This window comes from Rhinopithecus bieti, unplaced genomic scaffold (genome assembly GCF_001698545.2).
Source record: "Rhinopithecus bieti isolate Rb0 unplaced genomic scaffold, ASM169854v2 scaffold_4600, whole genome shotgun sequence".
NCBI classification, from domain to species: domain Eukaryota; kingdom Metazoa; phylum Chordata; class Mammalia; order Primates; family Cercopithecidae; genus Rhinopithecus; species Rhinopithecus bieti.
In genome coordinates, this window is record NW_016804545.1 from 1,800,023 (window position 1) to 1,820,209 (window position 20,187).

The following is a 20,187-nucleotide window of genomic DNA, read 5'->3' on the forward strand; positions in this document are numbered from 1 at the left end:
AAATGTTCTTTTGGTTTCTCCAAAGTTAATCAGCCTGAGGAGAACTGATTTACAGTTACCAAAATCACTTAAGATACTGTTTCAAAAAGATTGTCAATGTATTAATAAATGCTATACCTCATTTAATAATTGATGACCTTACTTATAGCCATAGATTTGAGGAGTTGAATTAGTTGTCAGAGAATTGTTTTGATCACCGTACATCAGAGCAAAAGAGAGGGGGTGGGGTGGGGAAAATGAATGGTTTTAGGGAGATTTCATTTAGATCAGGAAATTTGTTTTCCTAATGAGGGCCTTGTCTGCATGGTTATTAGTAATAGTGATTCAAAATCAAATCCACCTCTCATCAGTGTGACATGGAGTCCGATAATTAACCTTCTGTCCAACTCTCCTTTTCCCCTTTTCATGCCTGGGTAGAATGTTCACCTTAATTTCTGTTGTAACCTACTAATTACTTTCTAGCTAACCTAGAGTTCATTAATTTTTCATCAAAGGATAATTACTTTACTATAATGGTTTTGTAGTTCAGCTTCTACCTAATATATATATTCAAATGTATTATAAGCTCTGCAACGTACTGACTGTGCCTCAGTTTATACACCTCAGATAGGTACATAGACGACCTGGCTAGTGGTTGAGAGCTCTGGAGTCATGTAGAACCATCATGGACCCGCTGTGTAACTTTGGGCAGATTGCTCCATCTCAGTGAGCCTCGTCTTTCCTCCTTGAACTGGGAATATGTATGGTACTCACCTCTTAGGGATGTTAAGGATATTCCATTGAATAACCCATGAAAAGCACACCACATACTACCATGAAAAGCCTTAGGAAATGGGAGCTATCATTATTACTTTATCCTTCTGACTTCCTGATTCTTGGTCTATAGATCCAGTTGCAGACCTGGTTGAACCTACAGAGTGCTAATCTCAGCATCCCTCAAAGGCTTCTCCTCTTACACTGTTAGCACAAAAGCTTGTTTTTACTGCAGTTTCTGCAGCACACAGTGGGTGCAGACATTTTAGTTTTAAACAATGCTATCGCTTTTTTTTAAACAATTGCTATCACCGTTTATGGAGGAAAAATACTCTCCAAACAACCAGATAACAAAATCTTTGCCTCATTTGTTCAAATATGTGTGCAATGATGAATTAAGAGCCTTCATCTGTTGATTTTCTGCATTACTCACCAGTAAAGTCTACACTGCAGGTTTTTTAATAGGAAAGAGAAAAATACATGGTGTTGACAAGCAGTGTGTAGATGTGGGGAATGGGTGGTCTGTGAATAAGTGGACATGAAAATTACAAACCTAACATTTGGGGTGAATAAATATTGTGTGGGGCAAGGGGTTTGAAAAAAGGTCTTGCTCTGTCACCCAGGCTGGAGCGCAGTGGCACTGTCACGGCTCACTGAGGCCTTGGTCTCCCAGGCTCAACTGATCCTCCCACCTCAGCCTCCTGAGTAGCTGGGATTACAGGTGTGTACCACCATACCTGGCTAATTTTTTATTTGTTTGTTTTTGGTAGAGACGGGATCTCAATATATTGCCCAGGATGGTCTCTAAACTCCTGGGCTCAAGCAATCCTCCCACCTTGGCCTCCCAAAGTGCTGGGACTACAGGTGTGAGCCACCACACCTGGCCAATAATGCTTTTAAACTTCCAAATTAATAAGTGTTAAGAGAAAAAGGGTGGCAGAAATTGGAACTTCTGTATCACACCAGCAATCACAAAATTACCTTTCCAAAGCAGAACATATGAGACACACCTAATCCATTGCTGCTTAATTTTGGGGTGCTACTTATATTTCCATGCCAGCTGCATTTAGGAAATAGCTTTAGAAAAGTTTTTCAGAATCTGCCATAGGCAAGTAGCTCTGGTTCACCAATAATAATCAACATGCTGCCTCCAAATATACTAAGTTAAAAAATGACTTGAGCCCATTTTTCCATTAAGTTATAATAGAATATGATCCTGGCACTGTTAATCTCCATAAATTCACTGAAGAGAAAACAATTATGTTCAAACAGACTATGAGGAGACTTAATATAGGTATCAATATTCTGATTGTTATTATATGCACATAATGTCTCTAACAAAACTATAATGTGAAAATAGGCTGGATTTTTTAAAAGATGAAAATCAAATGTGGGAGGAATCAAGATTGATTATACATGTCAAGGACATCAGTTCTGCTTGAACACTGATTAAGTGATTAATGAAGTACTGCCAGAATTACTAAATCTCTTTGCAGGAAAATGTTATTATACTTCCCTTCATAATTATAAGTTTAAGAGGAGAAAAAGGATTGATTTATTAGAAGAACCTTATAAGCTAATTTCTATCCTTTTTTTTCTAAAATAAAATCCATGGAAGACGTGGTTCTACTTTCTACTTCTGAGTTCCTTTAGGAGGAGATCATTTCAGATCCACTCTTTGGCCCCATAAGATAACGTGTACTCTTCTAAGGAGTGGGAGGAGAACATTTCATTGATCAACTGTTAAACCAAAGTTTAGGGTATTACCTTTATGACTGCATATGGAACATTCATTCCTTCAACTAGCTTTCATTGGATGCCAGCTACTTCATAGGCATTGGGTAAGATGCTAGAGATAGAAATTATTTGCCTAAATACCTGTCCTTTGAAACTGTGTATATTTGTTCTGGAATCATGGGAATTTGGCTAGCTAATGAAAAGAAGGGCGTTCCATCAGTTCCAAAGAAAACATTATAATTGCATTTAAAATAAGCCCTTAATGGTGGGGCATGATGGCTCATACCTGTAATCCCAGCACTTTGGGAGTCTAGAGCAGGGGAATCACTTGAGGTCTCTACTAAGAATACAAAAATTAGCTGGGCTTGGTGGTGCGTGCCTGTATTCCCAGCTACTCGGGAAGCTGAGGCACAAGAATCGCTTGAACCCAGGAGGTGGAGGCTGTAGTGAGCCAAGATCAAGCCACTGCGCTCCAACCTGGGGGACAGAGTGAGATTGTGTCTCAAAACAAACAAACAAACAAACAACAACAACAAACTGATACAATAAGCTCTTAAAAACAAGTGATAACACTTACAAGTGGGAGGTGAACAATGAGAACACAGGGACACAGGGAGGGAAAGAACACACACCGAGGCCTGTGGCCGGGGAAGGGAAAGCATCAGGATAAAGAGCTAATGCATGTGGGCTTAATACGTAGATGTTGGGATGATAGGTGCGGGAAACCACCATGGCACACATTTCCCTATGCAACAAACCTGCACATCCTGCACATGCATCCTGGAACTTAAAATAAAATAAAAAATGATTTTAAAAGATTTAAAAAACTAAGTGACAACAAATAAGAGAAAGAAAATAACCCAAAATTTAAGACACTGAACTGGCTCTTCAACTGATGTCACATGTGAGTTGAACAGGACCCCTCAGTGTCACCAGACTCTGAGCAGGGAGCGTGCACGCACATATACTTGCCCACTTTCTAGGGAGGACAAAGCGGGGCAGTGCTGGAAGGAAGACAGGTGTGGCAGAGGAGACTCACTTCACCCATAAATCCCGAACCATGAACTTCAGAGCTGGATGGAACTGTAAAGATTATTTAACTGAACCAATCTTTTACTTTTTTTTTTCAAATTCATTTTTGTCTTAGAAGTTTTATATCGATCTACTATATTCAGTCCAGGTGTAGCTTTATTTACATGCATTCATTTATAACTTAAGAAAGAAGAAAATAAACTGCTATAGATTGTCACCAAACATTTTGAAGTAGCTGGCTTGAAATTTCAGATGACAAAGATCTAACAAGTGCTTAATGTGGCATGGTTTGGGAATCCTGCAGACAGAAGGATATATACGTCATAGTGTTTGCCTGCAAGGAAGTCACATTCTCCCTGGGAATCCCTGAAATACACAGAAAAAAATTATAACCTAATACCAACATATATTTTGACATAGGAGATATAAGCGAAATGGTGTGCCATGAGGTTGGAGTCTAAAGCCTGGGGCCATTATTGCAGTTTGATCTGTCTGTGTGAACAGCAGACTGGTGGTACCTACAAGAAGTTTCTCCTGAGGCCCCACCACTTGACCTTCTGCACCCCTTCTGATCACCTCTACTTGCCTTTGGTGTTCCCTTTAGCTTTAGACAGCTCTTCTCTTAGAACTAGCTGAATGAAGGTTTGAAGTGTTAAGTGAGTAGGATAAGATTTGTACTGTTAAGCTTTTGTGAAGTTTCTGCATTTTTAACAAAAAGCACTTGGAAGAAACAATAAAACAGCAATTTTAATGGTGGCATTTTAGGCAAACAAAGGACTTTCTGGTAATCGATAAATTATATCATGAAGGTGTTCACCTAATCCAACTATACACATAAAGTCAGTCTCTGTGCTGCTCCATTAAGGGAACTGGAAGGAAAAGTTCCAGTGCATGGTTCACATCAAGTGCAATGCGTAAGACAAGCTATTAGAAAGCCACAGCATGCAGGCTGCAGCCCAATTTCAATCTCCTACCCCAGTCCATAGGTTTGAAATTGCTTCTACTCCATCTACCCACAGAGCTAGTGCTGGGCTCACGCCCTTCCTGCCCTGCAGCCTCTGTTGACTCTGTCCATTTCCTTGCTGTTCTGACAGTATTTAGGTTTCAGCAGGGACACAGTCCAGAAGGAAATGGGGAGAGCATCTCTCCTCTGTAACCAATCTGAAGGTGAGCAGCTTCTCTCTTGAGATGTATTGACCTTTTCCAGCTTCACAAATTTGGGTTTGTCTCTATCTGTTCCATTTAGTGAACAATGGATTCAGAGCTGATTGCATTCCTAAGATTACTCTGTAGCAGGAAGGGATACTGTAAGCTGCTGAATCAAGTCCTATTCATGGCCGAGTGATGCAGAAAATCTGGATTCTTAATATGACCTTTCAAACCAATAAGTGAGGAATTTCCCATGCTTGCAGCAATCAGCATGTACATGGTTCTTCAAAGAATAGATCCACGGAACAAAGTGAAAAGTGGGCCAGCCCTTCCTACCTCTCTCTGCATGAAAATGTGCATTTTATCTCAAATCATCTGAGTTTTCATGTGTCTCTTAATCTGAAGCTTTTGAGTTCCTGTCAATTGCCTTCTATTAATCAACTAAAAAGTTAACCAAATACATTTTTTAAGACACCTCTTTGTCCTGTCTCAGAACTTCCTTCTCTTTCTCTGTCCTAGCATTGCCCTTAACTCTAAGCCTTCCTTATTCTCCTATAGCTTCTGAACCTGGATAATCACCATCTCCACAGGGTCGTGGATCCCTCTTGATAGATCTTTGTACATGTTCTCTTCCCTTTTCTCTCTAACCTCCCCAAATTGCCTCTCCAAGTTCCCACAATAGTCTTTCTCACATGTGGGAAAAATGAAACCCAGCATAATCAGTGCCACCGGACTGCAGTTCTGTGAGGCTTCAAATTGCCTGTTACTAACCCCTGTGCCAGGAGGGGTTTACCCTTTCAGATTGTCCTTGCCACTCTCTGGCCATTCCTGTTCCCTCCTCTGTCCTCCTGCTCTGTCCTTATTTAGCAGTTGCTGACCCTGGCAGAAAATCTCTCTTCCGTGATTCTTTGCTAGACCTCTGTATCTTACCAATGAATTTTTAAACTGAGTTGAAAACATTCTTCTTCCTTTTAGCTTTTCGTCTCTTCTCCCATTGTTTTACCTTTATTTAACTGGAAAGTACCTAACAGACATTGCTGGTGTAAAAATCATTATTTACAGCAGCTCCATGATTACCTTATACACTCTGTTGAAAATATACCATCTCAGTCAAAAGCATGCCTCATTACAAAGTGCAAGTTAGGGCAAGGACAAAAAGACAGAACATTGTTAAGATGCCCTCACAAATGCCTGCATATTAAAGCCTGGAAATGATTCAAAGACTGGGTCACAAAAAACCAACAAAACCAGAAAACAACTCCATCATCAACCAAAACAACTCTGGAAATGATATGGCATGACTGAAAACAAAAGTGCTTACAATGAGCTATCCATCTTAGCTGCTTTGAGAGTATGGCCATTAAAAAAAAAAAAACATTTACTACAGTGCAAGGCAGAAATGTTAAAACAAAACAAAACAAAAAAACATTTAGTGGTAGGTAGAGTGTTAGTCCCTGTATTGATTTGCTACTAGAGTTGCCATAACAAAATACCACAAACTGAGTGGCTTCAATGACAGAAATTTCTTTTCTCATAGTTCCGGAGGCTGGAAGCGTGAGATCAAGATGTGGCAGAGTTGGTTCCCTCTGAGGGCTGTGAGGGAAGGATGGGATCCTGGATTTTCTCCTTGGCCCCTGGAGGACCACCTTTTCCCTGTGTCTCTTCACATCATCTCTCTATGCATATTTCTGTGTCCAAGTTTCCCCTTCTTATGAGTATACCACTCATAATAGACTAGGGCTACCCTAACTGCCTCATTTTAACTCATTTACCTCTGTGAAGACCTTATCTCCAAGTAAAGTCTCATTTTTATATGAATTTGGTGGTGGGGGGAAACAAAATTCAAGTCAGAACCATCCCTATCATTCTTATTCAGGCTGTCCGCATCATTTGCAGGGTCCAGGGTATAATGAAAATATGTGGTCTCAGCTGGACATGGGGAAGTCAAGTCAATGTCCCCTTCCCTTGGGCCCACAAGAGATTGCAACCTCTGAGCTATAACATGCTTGGAATATAGTACCTGGATTGAGGATACGTGACACGTTCCCACTCAGCCCTCACAGAACCCACAGAAGTGCTATCAGTCCAGTGGTGACAAATGCTGCCTTGCACTGCCCAGATGCCACAAGGCATCCACTCCCAGGGCCCAGGACTCCAGTCCCCCAACTTCAATGCAACCTGGTTGCCACTGTGTGCAGAAGGCAGCAGCAACTGTGGGGCAGGAGTAGGGGGGAGGCAGCTGAGAACCCATCCCGGGGAGGTAGACAGGGGACCCCAGGCAGAATTGAACAGAGGCTCCAAACCTCTGGCTTGAGTTCCATTGTTCCATTGGACATCACGCACAGCACACAATTTCAAAGATAGAAATAATTACAAATCCCAAGACCCCAAACCATGGAGCTTTAAACCCTAAGTGGAAAGAAGGCCCTTCTGACTATAGGACCCTGTGCAACTGCACTGGTGATATCCCCATGAAGCTCTTCTTGTTTGCATTTGAACAAGGTTAACATTATAGCAAAAAGACCTTGGCAAACTACAGAGCACTTTTTTTAGGGCAGAGCTGCTTAAAACTAGGAGAGTATCTGCCTTGGTTTTCCCATCTGCACAATGGGTTTAATAGTAATGCTGGGGCTGGGTGTGTAGTTCACATCTGTAATCCCAGCACTCTGGGAGGCTGGGGCTGTAAGACAACTTGAGACCAGGAGTTTGAGACCAGCCTGGGCAACACAGCAAGGCCCCTTCTTTACAAAAGTTTAAATTTATAATAAAAGAAAAAATAATAGTGCTGGCCTCACAAGACCTTGATAAGGATTATCTCAGCTATGATGATCACTTTATAAATATTAATAAAAATAAAAGCCAATCTTAACTTTGAATATGAATGGTGCCAAAGAGTAGCAAAACAAAAAAAATGTTTATAGTTAAATAATTACTTTGAGATTCCTGTTTATATTTTCATAATTGAAAAGTTCTCAAGAGCAGAATACCAAAAGCTAGAAGTGGTAACACTACTTTATTTCCATATTTCTTTGGAACTGTAGTTGTCTGGAAAGTATCATAAATTAAAAAGCCAAGTGGTTATGACTTTTCTGTTTTGTTTAGCTCTGTGTCACAGAACCCAAGTTACAGAAATTCTAATTATAATTTTCTAATTTTCTTGAGTGGCTTTATAAAATGTTTTTCCCTAAATGACTTTATATAGTGTTTATATGGTGCTCTTTTGTTTATTTTATGAACAATAATATTTCTTTTTGCTTTGATCAGTTCAAAATATAATTTATGCTCCTAGCTATGCATTGGAACATCTCCAAAAGGCTCTCAAGCATAATTTCTAAAAAGAAAAATGGAGGGAAGGGTTTATAAATGTCTTAAATCAATTACTTTGATAGATTACATGAGGATTTGCGGCATTAGGATTGAGTTCAGAAGAGGCAACACAAGGGGATCGTTTCTTCAGAAAACTTGATATAAATAAGCAGATTGTTAGGTCAAAGAAGGGGAGCTGCAGGGACAACTAAGCCATCTGTGTGGCCCCATCTTTCCTGTCATGGGCTTGGAACCTGCGTTGTGTGGTATCAGTTATGGTGACAACCAACAATAGGAAAATAGTTAGAGGCTTAATGAGAAAGAGTAAATAGGACCAGGAAAACTGGACATCTATGCTGACTCACAAAGGCTTGCCAGGAAAGGAGGCAGGTAGAGAAGGTGGGATGAGAAAAGTATGAAGGGGAAGAAACGCTGAGGGATGACAAACAGAAACGGGAGAAATGGAGTCAAGATGACTAGCATGATTCATGGCCAGGAAGGGCAGCTAAACCACTCTCTGATCACACTTTTACTGAAATTCCATCTCCAGATTAGTAGAATGGCTCATTACCTAGGGACATCAGAATTGCCTAGAACAATACATAAATCAGTGGCTTTGCACATTTCTGCTTTAGGAAAATATCACTCCCACTTGTGAAAGGAGGGGTTTGGAAAAGGAGGAGTTGCAGAGAGCAAGAGGCTGGCCTCCTCTTCTTCCTGCTGTGAAACCAAATCGTATGCTCCTGTCGTGCAGCGGGATACAGAATGAACCATACCATGGGGTCACAAGCTATTCAGGGATCCTTTGCACTAGTGCTGAGTGCTTGATTCAAACCCCATGCTACAAGCTCCTGTGGGCACAAGTTGCTTAACCCTTCTTCATCTGTAAAAGAAGGGTATGTATTAATATTGCCTACCTGTTTAGATGAGGAGACAATGTGTCGATGTAAGTAAAACAACAAAGAGTAACGACTCCCCAGCTGTTAGAAAATACTAGAAGCAGTAGAGGGGCATTTTTACCTTTGTATTAGAAACAGAAGCTATGTGGGAAATCTCAGGGCTACAGCTTCTCCCCTCTGCCGCCTCCAGGTAGTGGCTCTTATTGGCGTTTTTCAGAAGGTGGCACCTACCCCTCTTCCTCGCCACTGGGGCCCTCGGCCCTGAACCACTGTTCCCCACATTCACCATGGTTTGATACCAGCAGACTCTCCGCTGGTCTCCACACCCCAAAGCCACTTTAGCTTCCACACAAATGACCTAACACTGACTCAATGCTTTCCCAACTGCAGATTGTGGCCCATTTATGGTCATGCAATCAACTGAGCGTGTTATGACTAGCTAGACAAAACAAAACAGAATGAAACAGGGGGAAATGTGGCAGCATGTCATATTAGATAAGGATATTTTTTAAAAATGAAACATTGTTTCAGTTATACATATGTAGACCTATATGCTGTGGGTTGTGACGTAAAATGTGTTTCTTATTGTGGTTTGCTGACAAAAGAGTCCCAAACTCTACTCCAACCTAGCTTTGCACAGGACATTGGATTCCTTGACCTCTCTGTGGTGAGGACCTTCTTTTGCCTCTTCTCCACTTTGGTGACCACTCCCACAACCATATCACAGATCTGGTCACTACCAAGAATAGGTCCATCTCTAAAACTTGGATTTTGCACTCTATAACCACTACCTCTCCTATTCCGCAGTTTTCCCTCATCTCCTAACCTTCACTGTTTTCTTTTGTTATTGTTTTTAAATATATATTTTCCTCTTTTTAAACCCTGTTTCTTGAACAAAACTTTCTGTTCCTCAATCTTCCTATCGGGATTGACTTAGCTCAGCTTTAACTATCCAGACGGTTTCTTTGCTGCCCTCAAGAATTACCCTCTTCAAGGTGACAAGAGACCCTCTCTTCAAGGCCCAAATGGAACATGGCGCTTCTAAACTTAAACATGCGATCTGGTTCCCCTTTGTGCAAACCCACAAGGCCCTTCTCAGCAGTACCCAATTCACTGGACCAGACTGTTTCTGGAAGCAGGGTGCCTCCAACCAACTCTTCCTCATCTCTCTCATGCTTCCAAATATAGACATGTCACTGCTTCTTGTTTTGCCTGGGGCCCTACTCTGGTGGTCTACCCCATCCACAGCCCCGGATGAAGCAGCATCCATCCCTGTGTCCACCTCTTGCCCCTGCCATGGCCAATTAGCCAGGGGAAGGCCTTCGACTCGAGGGCAGAGCACAGGAACTGACTAGCATGCTGTGAAGAAGGTAACTGGACCCCTCTCCTAGGAAATTAAGGGACTCTTCCCAGGAAGCTAAGGGAGCTACACAGGAAAGTCCTGCTAGTCAAAGCCAAAGAAACTAGTCAACAGAACAACCAAGCTGGAGACACCATAGAGCCCCAGAGACAGAGAGAAACACATAAAGTAATGCTTCATGTCAGTGGCCAGTACCTGTGTCCCAGAAGATCTGGCTGCCCTGAAGAACCTGTCCTGGGCCCCCCTTGAGATCCTGGGACCATTACAACAACTCCACGTTTGCTTGAGTGACCTTCAGTGGGCCTCTTTCCTTGAATCCAAAAGAGCTCAGAAGGGAACTTTCAGCTCACTGAACTTTTACTGTTGCCTGACACATGATCCTGTGCCTTTGCACATGAAATATGCATTCCCAGGAATGCTTAGTCTCCTTTTTCCTATATGGCAACTGCCTACTTATCCTTTAGGAAAACAAATGTTTTTTTATGAGCCTCCAGCTCCCCAGGCCAGCGCCTCCTCTGCATGCCTTCAGCACTTTGCTCATCCCTAGTTATCATAAGACCTCTCTCGCTGTTTTGTAATTGTTTGTGTTTCTGTATCTGTCCCTGGATTCACAGCCTCTTGGGGCCAGTGTCACATCCTACTCATGTTTTTACCTCCCCAATCTGGAGGTGGGTAGCAGATTCTGTTGGTTCCCTCCTCACACCCCCTAACCTGGAGCTCACTCACCTGTAGACAGGCCCCGTGCACTCCCAGTGACTTTCTGTGGCTCTCTGCCTGAGAGTTTCAGGGAGACCAGGAGCACCAGGGGGTGAATGCCCCAGGAGTGACCCTTAGACAACAAGAGGTGGGAGTTGGTGGATAAATACTTCAGCTTCTTGTCTGTCGGTGGGTCCACTGAGTTCTATACAGTTCCTCAAAGGGTTCTTTGTGAAACTGAGCCCCAGTGGCCTGTGGTGGCTTTCTTCCCTCCTTGGTCTCATGTCCTCACTCCCTTACCATGCTTCCTAGAATCACCTCTTAAAAAACAACTACTTGCACCCTAATGAAAACATGTCTCAGGAATTGCTTTTGGATGAGCCCAAGTAAAATAGGGAGATAAAACACATAGTGCCTGACAGATAATGAATGACTGAGGTCATCAGCCCCTACCCCTCTTTCCATCGGCACAGCATGTCAAGAGACACCCTGTACACCCAACCCTGTTTCACTTTATTCTCCCAAGTTAGGACCTGATGGTAAGCACACTGACCACACACTCATCAGCACCCTCACCTCCCTTGGTCACTGGTCATTTAGAAGAGCCTACCCTGAGAGTCCCCAGGCACTGACACAGACTTGGGTTCTTTCCACTCCTGTTCTGGGAAGCTGAGCACTACAGAAGGAAACTCCCCTACGATATTAGTTGGGGACCATTTCACATTGATCATTTTTCAACCCTCAACAAAGCTTCAAAACCATTTTACTTGCCCCCTGATCATTTCCTTCAGCAATGACTATGCCCAGCTTTCACCAGGATGCTCCATCCTCTTCTTCTTTCTCCCCCCTGTCCTCTTTGTATCTGGAGTACTTGAGTGAGTGAAGTTAGCATGTCTTAGCACTTGCTAGAAGAAGGGCTCAGATTCTGATCAGGGAAAACAACCACAATCAGGCTCCTTGGAATAACCAACCAGAACAAAGGTCCCCAGGCTTTTCTGCATCAGGCACTGGTTTCATAGAAGACAAATTTTCCACAGACCAGTGGGGTGGTGGGGTGGGGGATGGTTTTGGGATGATTCAAGTGCATTACATTTATTGTGCACTTTATTCCTATTATTATTACATTGTAATATATAATGAAGTAATTATACAGCTCACCATAATGTAGAATCAGGGGAGCCCTGAGCTTGTTTTCCTGCAACCAGACGGTCCCATCTGGGGTGATAGGAGACACTGACAGATCATCAGGCATTAGATTCTCATAAGGAGTGTAACCTAGATCCTTCGCTGGTGCAGTTCACAATAGGGTTCATGTTCCTTTGAGAATCTAATGCCACCACTGATCTGACAGGAGGTGGAGTTCAGGCAGTAATGTGAAGGATGGGGAGCAGCTGTACATACAGATGAAGCCTCTTTTGTTTGCTGCTGCTCACCTTCTGTTGTGTGGCCCAGTTCCTAACAGGCCACAAACTGGTAGGTGGCCGGGAGGTTGGGGATGCCTGAACTAAAGGTAGGAGGAGATGAGCTTCAGACCTGCCAAGTACAGTGCTGTACACAGGGTAGTAAATAATTGTTATGGGGCTATCAACCTGTCAAAATAGTCTGGATTGGCCAGAGAAGGAGGGCGCTATGGTGAGAGGGCAGCAAAAGGACAACACTTAGATTAGTATTACTACTAGCTCCATTTGACAGATGAGGAAACTGAGCTACTGACGGGTGAAGTACTTGTCCAGGGTCACACGATGGTAAATGGCATAGTCAGGATTTGAACTCAGACTGTCTAGCTCTGAAGCCCAATAACTTAGCTACTACATAATACCGTATCTACTGACTTTTGAATACAGAATTGTATTGCCCATTTTTACACTGTTGAAAAAGACATACCCAAGACTGGGAAGAAAAAGAGGTTTAATTGAACTTACAGTTCAACATGGCTGGGGAGGCCTCAGTATCAAGATGGGAGGCAAAAGGCACTTCTTCCATGGCAGCGGCAAGAGAAAAATGGGGAAGAAGCAAAAGCAGAAATCCCTGATAAACCCATCAGATCTTGTGAGACTTAGGCACTATTAAGAGAATAGCATGGGAAAGATCCCATAATTCAATTACCTCCCCCTGGGTCCTTCCCACAACACGTAGGAATTCTGGGAGATACAATTCAAGTTAAGATTTGGGTGGGGGCACAGCCAAACCATATCAAGAATTATTGATAAATCATTGGAAAATCATTACAATACAATATATCATCTGCCTCCCAAGGCTGGCATGCTTATAATACATATCAGATCTATAAATAATACCAAACAATTCAGATAAAAATGCTGTATGTATAATCTGCTGTACATTATCACATAGCCATTATTAGTGGATTGGAAATGAAAATGAGTGTGCATTTTTCTCTCAGTTGCTCTGTGGATGTCAATCATGGCTAAAGTGAGTCAATGTGGTACAGTGAACACAGCAGTAGACTGAGGCACCCCAAAGCATTGCTAACTACATGGCAGCCATATTTCAATTTCCACATCTGAAGAACAAAGGGCTAGAGTAGACAATGTCTCAGGTCCTTTTCTTTCTTTTTTTTTTTTTTTTTGAAGGTTTCAAATGTACTTTATTTCTTCAATAATGCCATATCTTAATAGGTACACAGTGCTATAATTTGCCATCAATTATGAGCTGTTTTTTAAACAATTCATTATTACACCAGCTGGGATGATTACTGATTTCTCCATTCCTTTGGGGTAACTCTGCCAACAGGGGACAGGTTCCATTCTATTCCGATTTGTGTTGCCACATATGTCCATGTAGCAATACAGAAAGTGGCTCCACCAGCTAATACAGCATTACCGTATTTGTCATGAAAATCAGGTGTACGTTTCTGGTGGCTCTGCCTTGCCATTGTTTGCTGAATGCTTCGAACTTGGAGACGATTTAGTGCGTTTCTGACCAAGGGAAACATCGTGAAGGTGAAGCTAGAACTGCGACAATGGAGCTGCTGCTTTGGTGAAAATTCGCTTCAGGTACCCTTCTCAGGTCCTTTTCAATGTTAAGATTTTCTTTTTCCATTTTGTATTGACAGTAAAAACTTGACTTCAAACCTATCTAGCTTACACTTGAAATTCTATTGATGCAGATGCCTGGAGTCAGGGAGGGAGCCTGCGCGAGGATTGGTGCATCACCTCTGTGCTACTTGGAAAATGAGTAGCAGCGTTTTCATATCTGAAGAATCTCTAGGCCAACTATTTCAACCTTGTCAGATTTGCAAATTGCACCTAGTAGGTACAAGGGCTAGCAGATGGCTCTAATTTCAGAGTGCCCTTGACTACTGAAAAGAAGACACTGATGAGAATTTGTCTTAGGCCAGGATTTGGGTCTGCTAGATATAAAAAGGATTAGCCCTTCGCTCAGAGATCACCAGCACATACTCTGTGTGGCCCAGTCCAACTTCTGTCCTGTGGGCTGCTGCCCTGTTCTACCACCTAGTGCCCAGTCAAAACCCACATTTTAAAATGCAAAGGAATAACCACTGCATGGTAAACTTAGTGGGAAGGAATCAAACATACCACAGCATCAGATGTGCATCCACAGGAGCAATTTTTACTGAATTGACCAAGAAGGTAAGAGCATCTCTGACTTTGATCACTTTAGAATAAGAATGGTCTTGTTCTACCTGCCCCTGATTAAGCCTCCAGGGATCTTAGAAAACACAGTCTAAAACAGATTACCTCAAAAATGTAGACATACTCTACTGGGGAGGAAAAAATGTGAACGCAGATACTGATCACATCTTGTGTTACCCCTTCTCTCCAAACTTATCTCCAAAGACAGAGAGGGTGGAGTCTGCCTGGAGTCTCCTCCTGGCATATTTAACTCCCTCCTGTCCCCCTCCTACTTGCATATATGGACTTCTGCACTTAGGCGCAGGCTTCTCTGCCTGAGGTGGCCCATTCTCGAATGCGGACCCCTGCAGGCCAGAAATCTCCTTCCATCTCTTTACATATCCTTCTGAGTCTCATGTGTAGTAGGTGCTCAATAAGTGTTTGCTGAATTGGTCTGTGTGTGCACGTGCGTGTTTGGGGAGTAACTTAATTCTCAGGGGTCCCATGTATATAACAAACCCCATTTTTCCTCTGACAGAGACTAAGGCACAAAGGCTCCAGATCACACAGCTCATGGAGTCACTGGGGCTCCTCTCCCTCACCTGGTCTGATGTTTTCAGGCCGGGTGCGGTGGGTCAAGCCTGTAATCCCAGAACTTTGGGAGGTCGAGGTGGGCAGATGACTTGAGCCCGGGAGTTCGAGACCAGCTTGGGCAACACGGTGAAACCCCGTCTCCACCAAAAATACAAAAACTTAGCTGGGCGTGGGGGCGCGCACCTGTGGTCCCAGCTACCCGGGAGGCTGAGGTGGGAGGATCACTTGACTCCGGGAGGCAGAGGCTGCAGTGAGCCGAGATCCCGCCATTACACTATATCCTGGGCGACAGAGCAAGACTCTGTCTCAAAAAAAAAAAAAGTTTTCCTTCAGGAAGGGGTGGACTGGGGAGGCCTGGCTTGGGGGTCACTCCGCAGGTGGCGGCAGTACACTCTGAGCGCTTGTTTTGCAAGGGGACGAACTGAGCCTTTTTTTTTTTTTTTTTTTTGGCCATGATTTATCCGAGATGCGATCGGTCCAAATAAGCTCTCGGAAAGTTTCCGTTTTGAAACTTCTCCGACACTCCTACCCCGGGCTGGCTCCGGGTACCAGAGCCGAGAGGAGCTGCCTGCGAGACCAAGCCCTGCCCCCCGCCGCCCGCCCCCCGCAGAAGCCAGGAGGGTGCTGGGCCGCAGGAGTGGGGTGCTGGGCCTAGACATGAGGCTGCAGGACACCACTCCCTCCCCCCATGCTCAAGACTGCTGACACACGAACCCCTACAAACGCGGCCGCCCTTGCCCGCCAGCTTGGCCCCTAGCTTCACCCCTTCTTCCTCTCCCTCGACCACCCCGACCCCCCTCCCCAACGTACCGATCCAGTCCCCGACCCTGGGAGACTCACCCCGCCACTCCAGGAGCCGCTCCGGGGTGAACGCCGCCGCCACGTCCTCGGCGTAGCCCCTCGGCGCCCCCAGCAGCAGCAGCAGCAGCAGCAGCAGCAGCGACGGCGACAGCAGCATCGCTAACCACTGGGCTCGCCGGGCGCCCCTTGTCCCGGGAGCCCAGAGCTGCACCCCAAGCACCCGGCCCTGCCGCGCGGAGGCGGATCCGCAGCCTCCTCCGCGCCCCACCCCTCCGGGGGTCTCGACACCCCCGGGCCCTGGAGACCCACTCCGCCACCTCTGTCGTCACAGTGAACGGACACTCGGGGCTCTCGCTGGGACGCGGGAAAGTCGAGGAGGTTTTCCCCGCCCTACCCACTGCGGCTTGGGGAAGGAGGAGGAGGAGGGGTGAGCCATGTCTGCCCATCCCAGAAATTCCTGCCTTTGGGGTGGGGACAGGAGCAGTGAGGCTGCCCAGCGCACACTCCCTGCTCCTCCAGCTCGCAGCCCCGCTCTCTCCTTTCCGGGGGAGGCCGAAGAGGAGTTGTGGGTGAGCGATTTGAGAATCTCCAGCACAAGGAGCCTGACATCCGGGTTTGCAAACCACCCGGATTCTAGAAAACACCGCGGGTTTGCCGCGGGCAGCTTAGACTGAACCCAGCTGCTCTGCGACCCGGGCGCTTTGGCAGCGCCCTGGACTCCTCTGAAATGTGGAGCACTGGAAACCCCTGAGGGGCCACCCCGTGGTCTACCTTACTTGCCACAGAGTAACCCAAAGATTCTTCTATTGTTCAGCTCCTTCGGTTTTGAAATAACCTCCTCTTTACATCTCCTTTGATCCCCCAAGCTCCGCAAAGTAGCCGGGGTCCCTATTATCCCATTTTTACAGCTGAGAAACCCTGCCCAGAAAGTCAAAGTGCTTTGCCCTAGGTTACTTCCTAATCCAGCAAAAATTTCTCTGTAGTAAGTAGGACAGTCCTGGCTAGAATGTAGTCCTTCTAACTGTCCTCCTTCAAATAACCAGCAGAACACTGTAAGTGTTTAATATTCTGAGAACAGGCTTATATAAGACCTTTCCTCAGCGGGACCTTGACATTAGTCATTAAAACATAAGAGAGGGGGAGGGGAGGGCAGAAAGCAGAGCCTGGAAGGAAATGCCCAGCAGGGAGGAGGATTGAAGGTCAGAGCTAAAAGTGGAAGAAGGGAAAGTGGTTGTCTTGGCCACTGCCTTAACAAAAAGTGCTCAGTCCTGCAGGAACCTCAGAGAGCCTCAGAACTGTCTGTCCAAGGACAAAAGGGGCAAGCGTTTATCCATGGACTTTATCCTTCCCTGTTGGTAAGGGAGGTCCTAGGGTTATTAACTCTGCTGCACTGTTCTACAGCAGTGGTGAGTTTCAGGCATGGTCCCATGCCTTGTCTCTGAGAAGCTCTGGGTGCATAGCATGGCAAAAGGTGAGGCGCTGTCAGGTTTTTTCTCAGGAGGGTGGGGGGGGGGGGGCAGCTAGGGGAGACAGGCTGCAGAGGGGCTGGAGTAAGAGGTGAGTTGAGAGGATGTGAGAGGTTCCAATGTGTGTAGAGTCTATAACATATCATTACCTGTAGAATTCAGCATCCCTGCTTGAAAACATGCAGAAAAGAAATACTTTAAGCCTAGTAGATTACACAGACTTCAGCTACAAACTATGTATCCATCTCTCCTATGGTCTCAGAACTACATTGCTATGGGAATATCCCCGTAGTATTATAATAGAAGATTTGGCCCTGCCTGAGCAGGTTGGCATGCATTGCAGCAGGCAAGTGCAATGCATGTGGCATAATTAGGTCATAAAATGGGACACTGATGCTAATCTCTGGTGAGGTCCAGGGCAGTGACAGTAAAGGGGAGAAAGACTAGGCTGGAGTGGGCATAGAGGCCTAAATGTGCTCAGATAGTATGGTGGATATTGGGAGGAAGAGGCTGTTCTAGGATGGGAAGAAGTTGTGAAAAAAATATATATCATACAAAGGTTAGAGTGAGAACTACTTGTAAGGGAGAGAGTGAAGCATGCCTGGTTGAAATAAAGGGCAGCCACTTGGGCACCCTGACGAATGAGGACAGTTGCTGGGACATTGGGCTACCTCTCACTGGCTGTACACCAGTGTGAGTTGTCCACATGCTATGGGCCTGTTTTAGTCTCTGTATAATGAGGGGGAAAAAAGCTTCCCTTGACCCATAGCAGATACAATTCTGAAGTAGCAGAGCTAGGACTATGAGTAGGATAAGAAGGGAGAAACAAACCTTATTTCATCTTCAGAGCAATTAGTATAATGAAGAGAGGTGATGACAGCTTCCTGGCCTACCAACCCCATATTTTCTATTCAACCATTAGAACGCTCAGAAAAGAGCTACTTTTTCTTTTCTTTCTTTTGCTTTTTTTTTTTTTTAATCTGTTCCTGAAACACTGCAGCTTTGAAATGAAAATCTGTGGTAAAGAGCTTTTTAACCTTCAAGAACATGACCACCACCCATATCCTGGTCTCACATGTGTTTCAGGTTCATGAGGCACTGTAGGGTCATGGTTAAAAGAGGCAGCTCTGCTACTTACCAGCACACCACTTAGTTTGACCCAGCCTCAGTTTCCTTCTATGTAAAATGGAGATAATAATGTTTGCTTCATTGTGTGGCTGCATTAAATGAGCTAATGTATGCAGAGTGCTTAGCACAGTGCTAGCACACTGTAAAGTTCACCTCTGGGAGCTGTGGGTGTGTGGGGAGGGCATGAGGAGCAGAGAGCAAGAGCAAAGGAGAGCTTAGAAGCCAGGCTGCAGAGCGCTGTGCTAATGGTAATTATGGCTCTGGACTCCAGCTGAGGAACACGGTAGGCAGGGCTCAGTGCCTGCTGGCCTTTGTACAGCTTCCTATTGCTTCCCTTCTCCTTTGGAATTGGAATTCATTATTTATATCTCTCACCTGAATGTGAATTCCAGGACAGCACACTTCCTGGCACTTAGTCATCTCTCAGTTTCTGCTGAATGAGCGAAGGAATGAGGGAAGAAAAGAAAGAGGTTGAAAGAAATAAAGTCAGTCTTCACTTAACGTCATCTATAGGTTCTTAGAGACTATGATTTTAAGCAAAATGGCATATAATAAAACCAATTTTCTTTTTCTCATCAATGTCATAATGAAATCACGTTGAAGGAAATAATGTTATTTGAGGACCTGCTATATGTCATTTCACTCAAAATTGCAGTTTCCAAGAACTGTTCATGGTGTTAAGTGAAGACTTCCTGTACAGTGTGTGGGGTCATTTGAAACTTGAGAAAAATATTAAAACTTTGAATTGTATTGATAGTGAAGAAAATGGGATTTAAAACTCAATGTATAGATTGTGGTTTGTCAAAATTAACAAACTTTTTGAGCACTGTATGAATCAGGGTATCAGCAAGAAAGGGTGAGGTCCTGGTTTGTTGAACGTTTACCCAAGGGACTGTGAACCCCCAAAATTTGAGACGGGCCTCAGTTAATTTAGAAAGTTTATTTTGCCAAGATTGAGGACACATACCCATGGCACAGCCTCAGGAGGTCCTGACGACATATGCCCAAGGTGGTCAGAGCACAGTTTGGTTTTATATGTTTTAGGGAGACATGAGACATCAATCAATGTATGTACGATGAACATTGGTTTGGTCTGGAAAGGCGGGACAACTTGAAGTGGACAGCAGGGCTTCCCGGTCATAGGTAGATAAGAGACAAGTGGTTGCATTTTTTCAGGTTACTGATTAGCCTCTAAGCAGGCAATCAGATATGCGTTTATCTCAGTGAGCAGAGGGGTGACTTTGAATAGAATGGGAGGCAGGTTTGCTCTAAGCAGTTGCCAGTTTGACTTTTCCCTTTAGCTTAGTGATTTGGGGGACCCAAGATATTTTTCTTTCACATCTCTCCCCTTTTCTTCTAAAAATATCTTTTGAAGGCTGAGCATGGTGGCTCACACCTGTAATCACAGCACTATGGGAGCCTGAGGCAGGTGGATCACCTGAGGTCAGGAGTTCAAGACCAGCCTAGCTAACATAGTGAAACCTCGTCTCTACTAAAATACAAAAATTAGCTGGGTGTGGTGGTGCACGCCTGTAATCCTAGCTACTCAGGAGGCCGAGGCAAGAGAATTGCTTGAACCTGAGAGGTAGAGATTGCAGTGAGCCGAGATCATGCCACTGCACTCTGGCCTGTGTGACAGAGCCATTCTCCATCTCAAAAAAAAAAAAAAAAAA

General features: G+C 44.5%; 1 protein-coding gene and 1 pseudogene across 5 annotated transcripts in view; both read right to left on the minus strand.

Moving 5' to 3' along the window:
• Nucleotides 1–16,381, minus strand: part of PLA2R1 (phospholipase A2 receptor 1) — a 128,418-nt gene extending 112,037 nt beyond the window's left edge. For all 4 annotated transcript variants that reach the window (XR_001884900.1, XM_017869139.1, XM_017869138.1 and 1 more), the window contains exon 1: nucleotides 15,960–16,381. Coding sequence is in view for 3 of the 4 variants with exons in the window: in XM_017869139.1 (XP_017724628.1) it covers nucleotides 15,960–16,077 (118 nt within the window). In the remaining variant the exon portion in view is untranslated. The remainder of the gene's footprint in view (nucleotides 1–15,959) is intronic.
• LOC108527701 (cytochrome c oxidase subunit 7B, mitochondrial pseudogene) lies at nucleotides 13,503–13,946 on the minus strand (annotated as a pseudogene). Its single transcript, XR_001884902.1, has one exon. The product of XR_001884902.1 is annotated as a cytochrome c oxidase subunit 7B, mitochondrial pseudogene (transcript).
• Nucleotides 16,382–20,187: the final 3,806 nt, after the last annotated feature.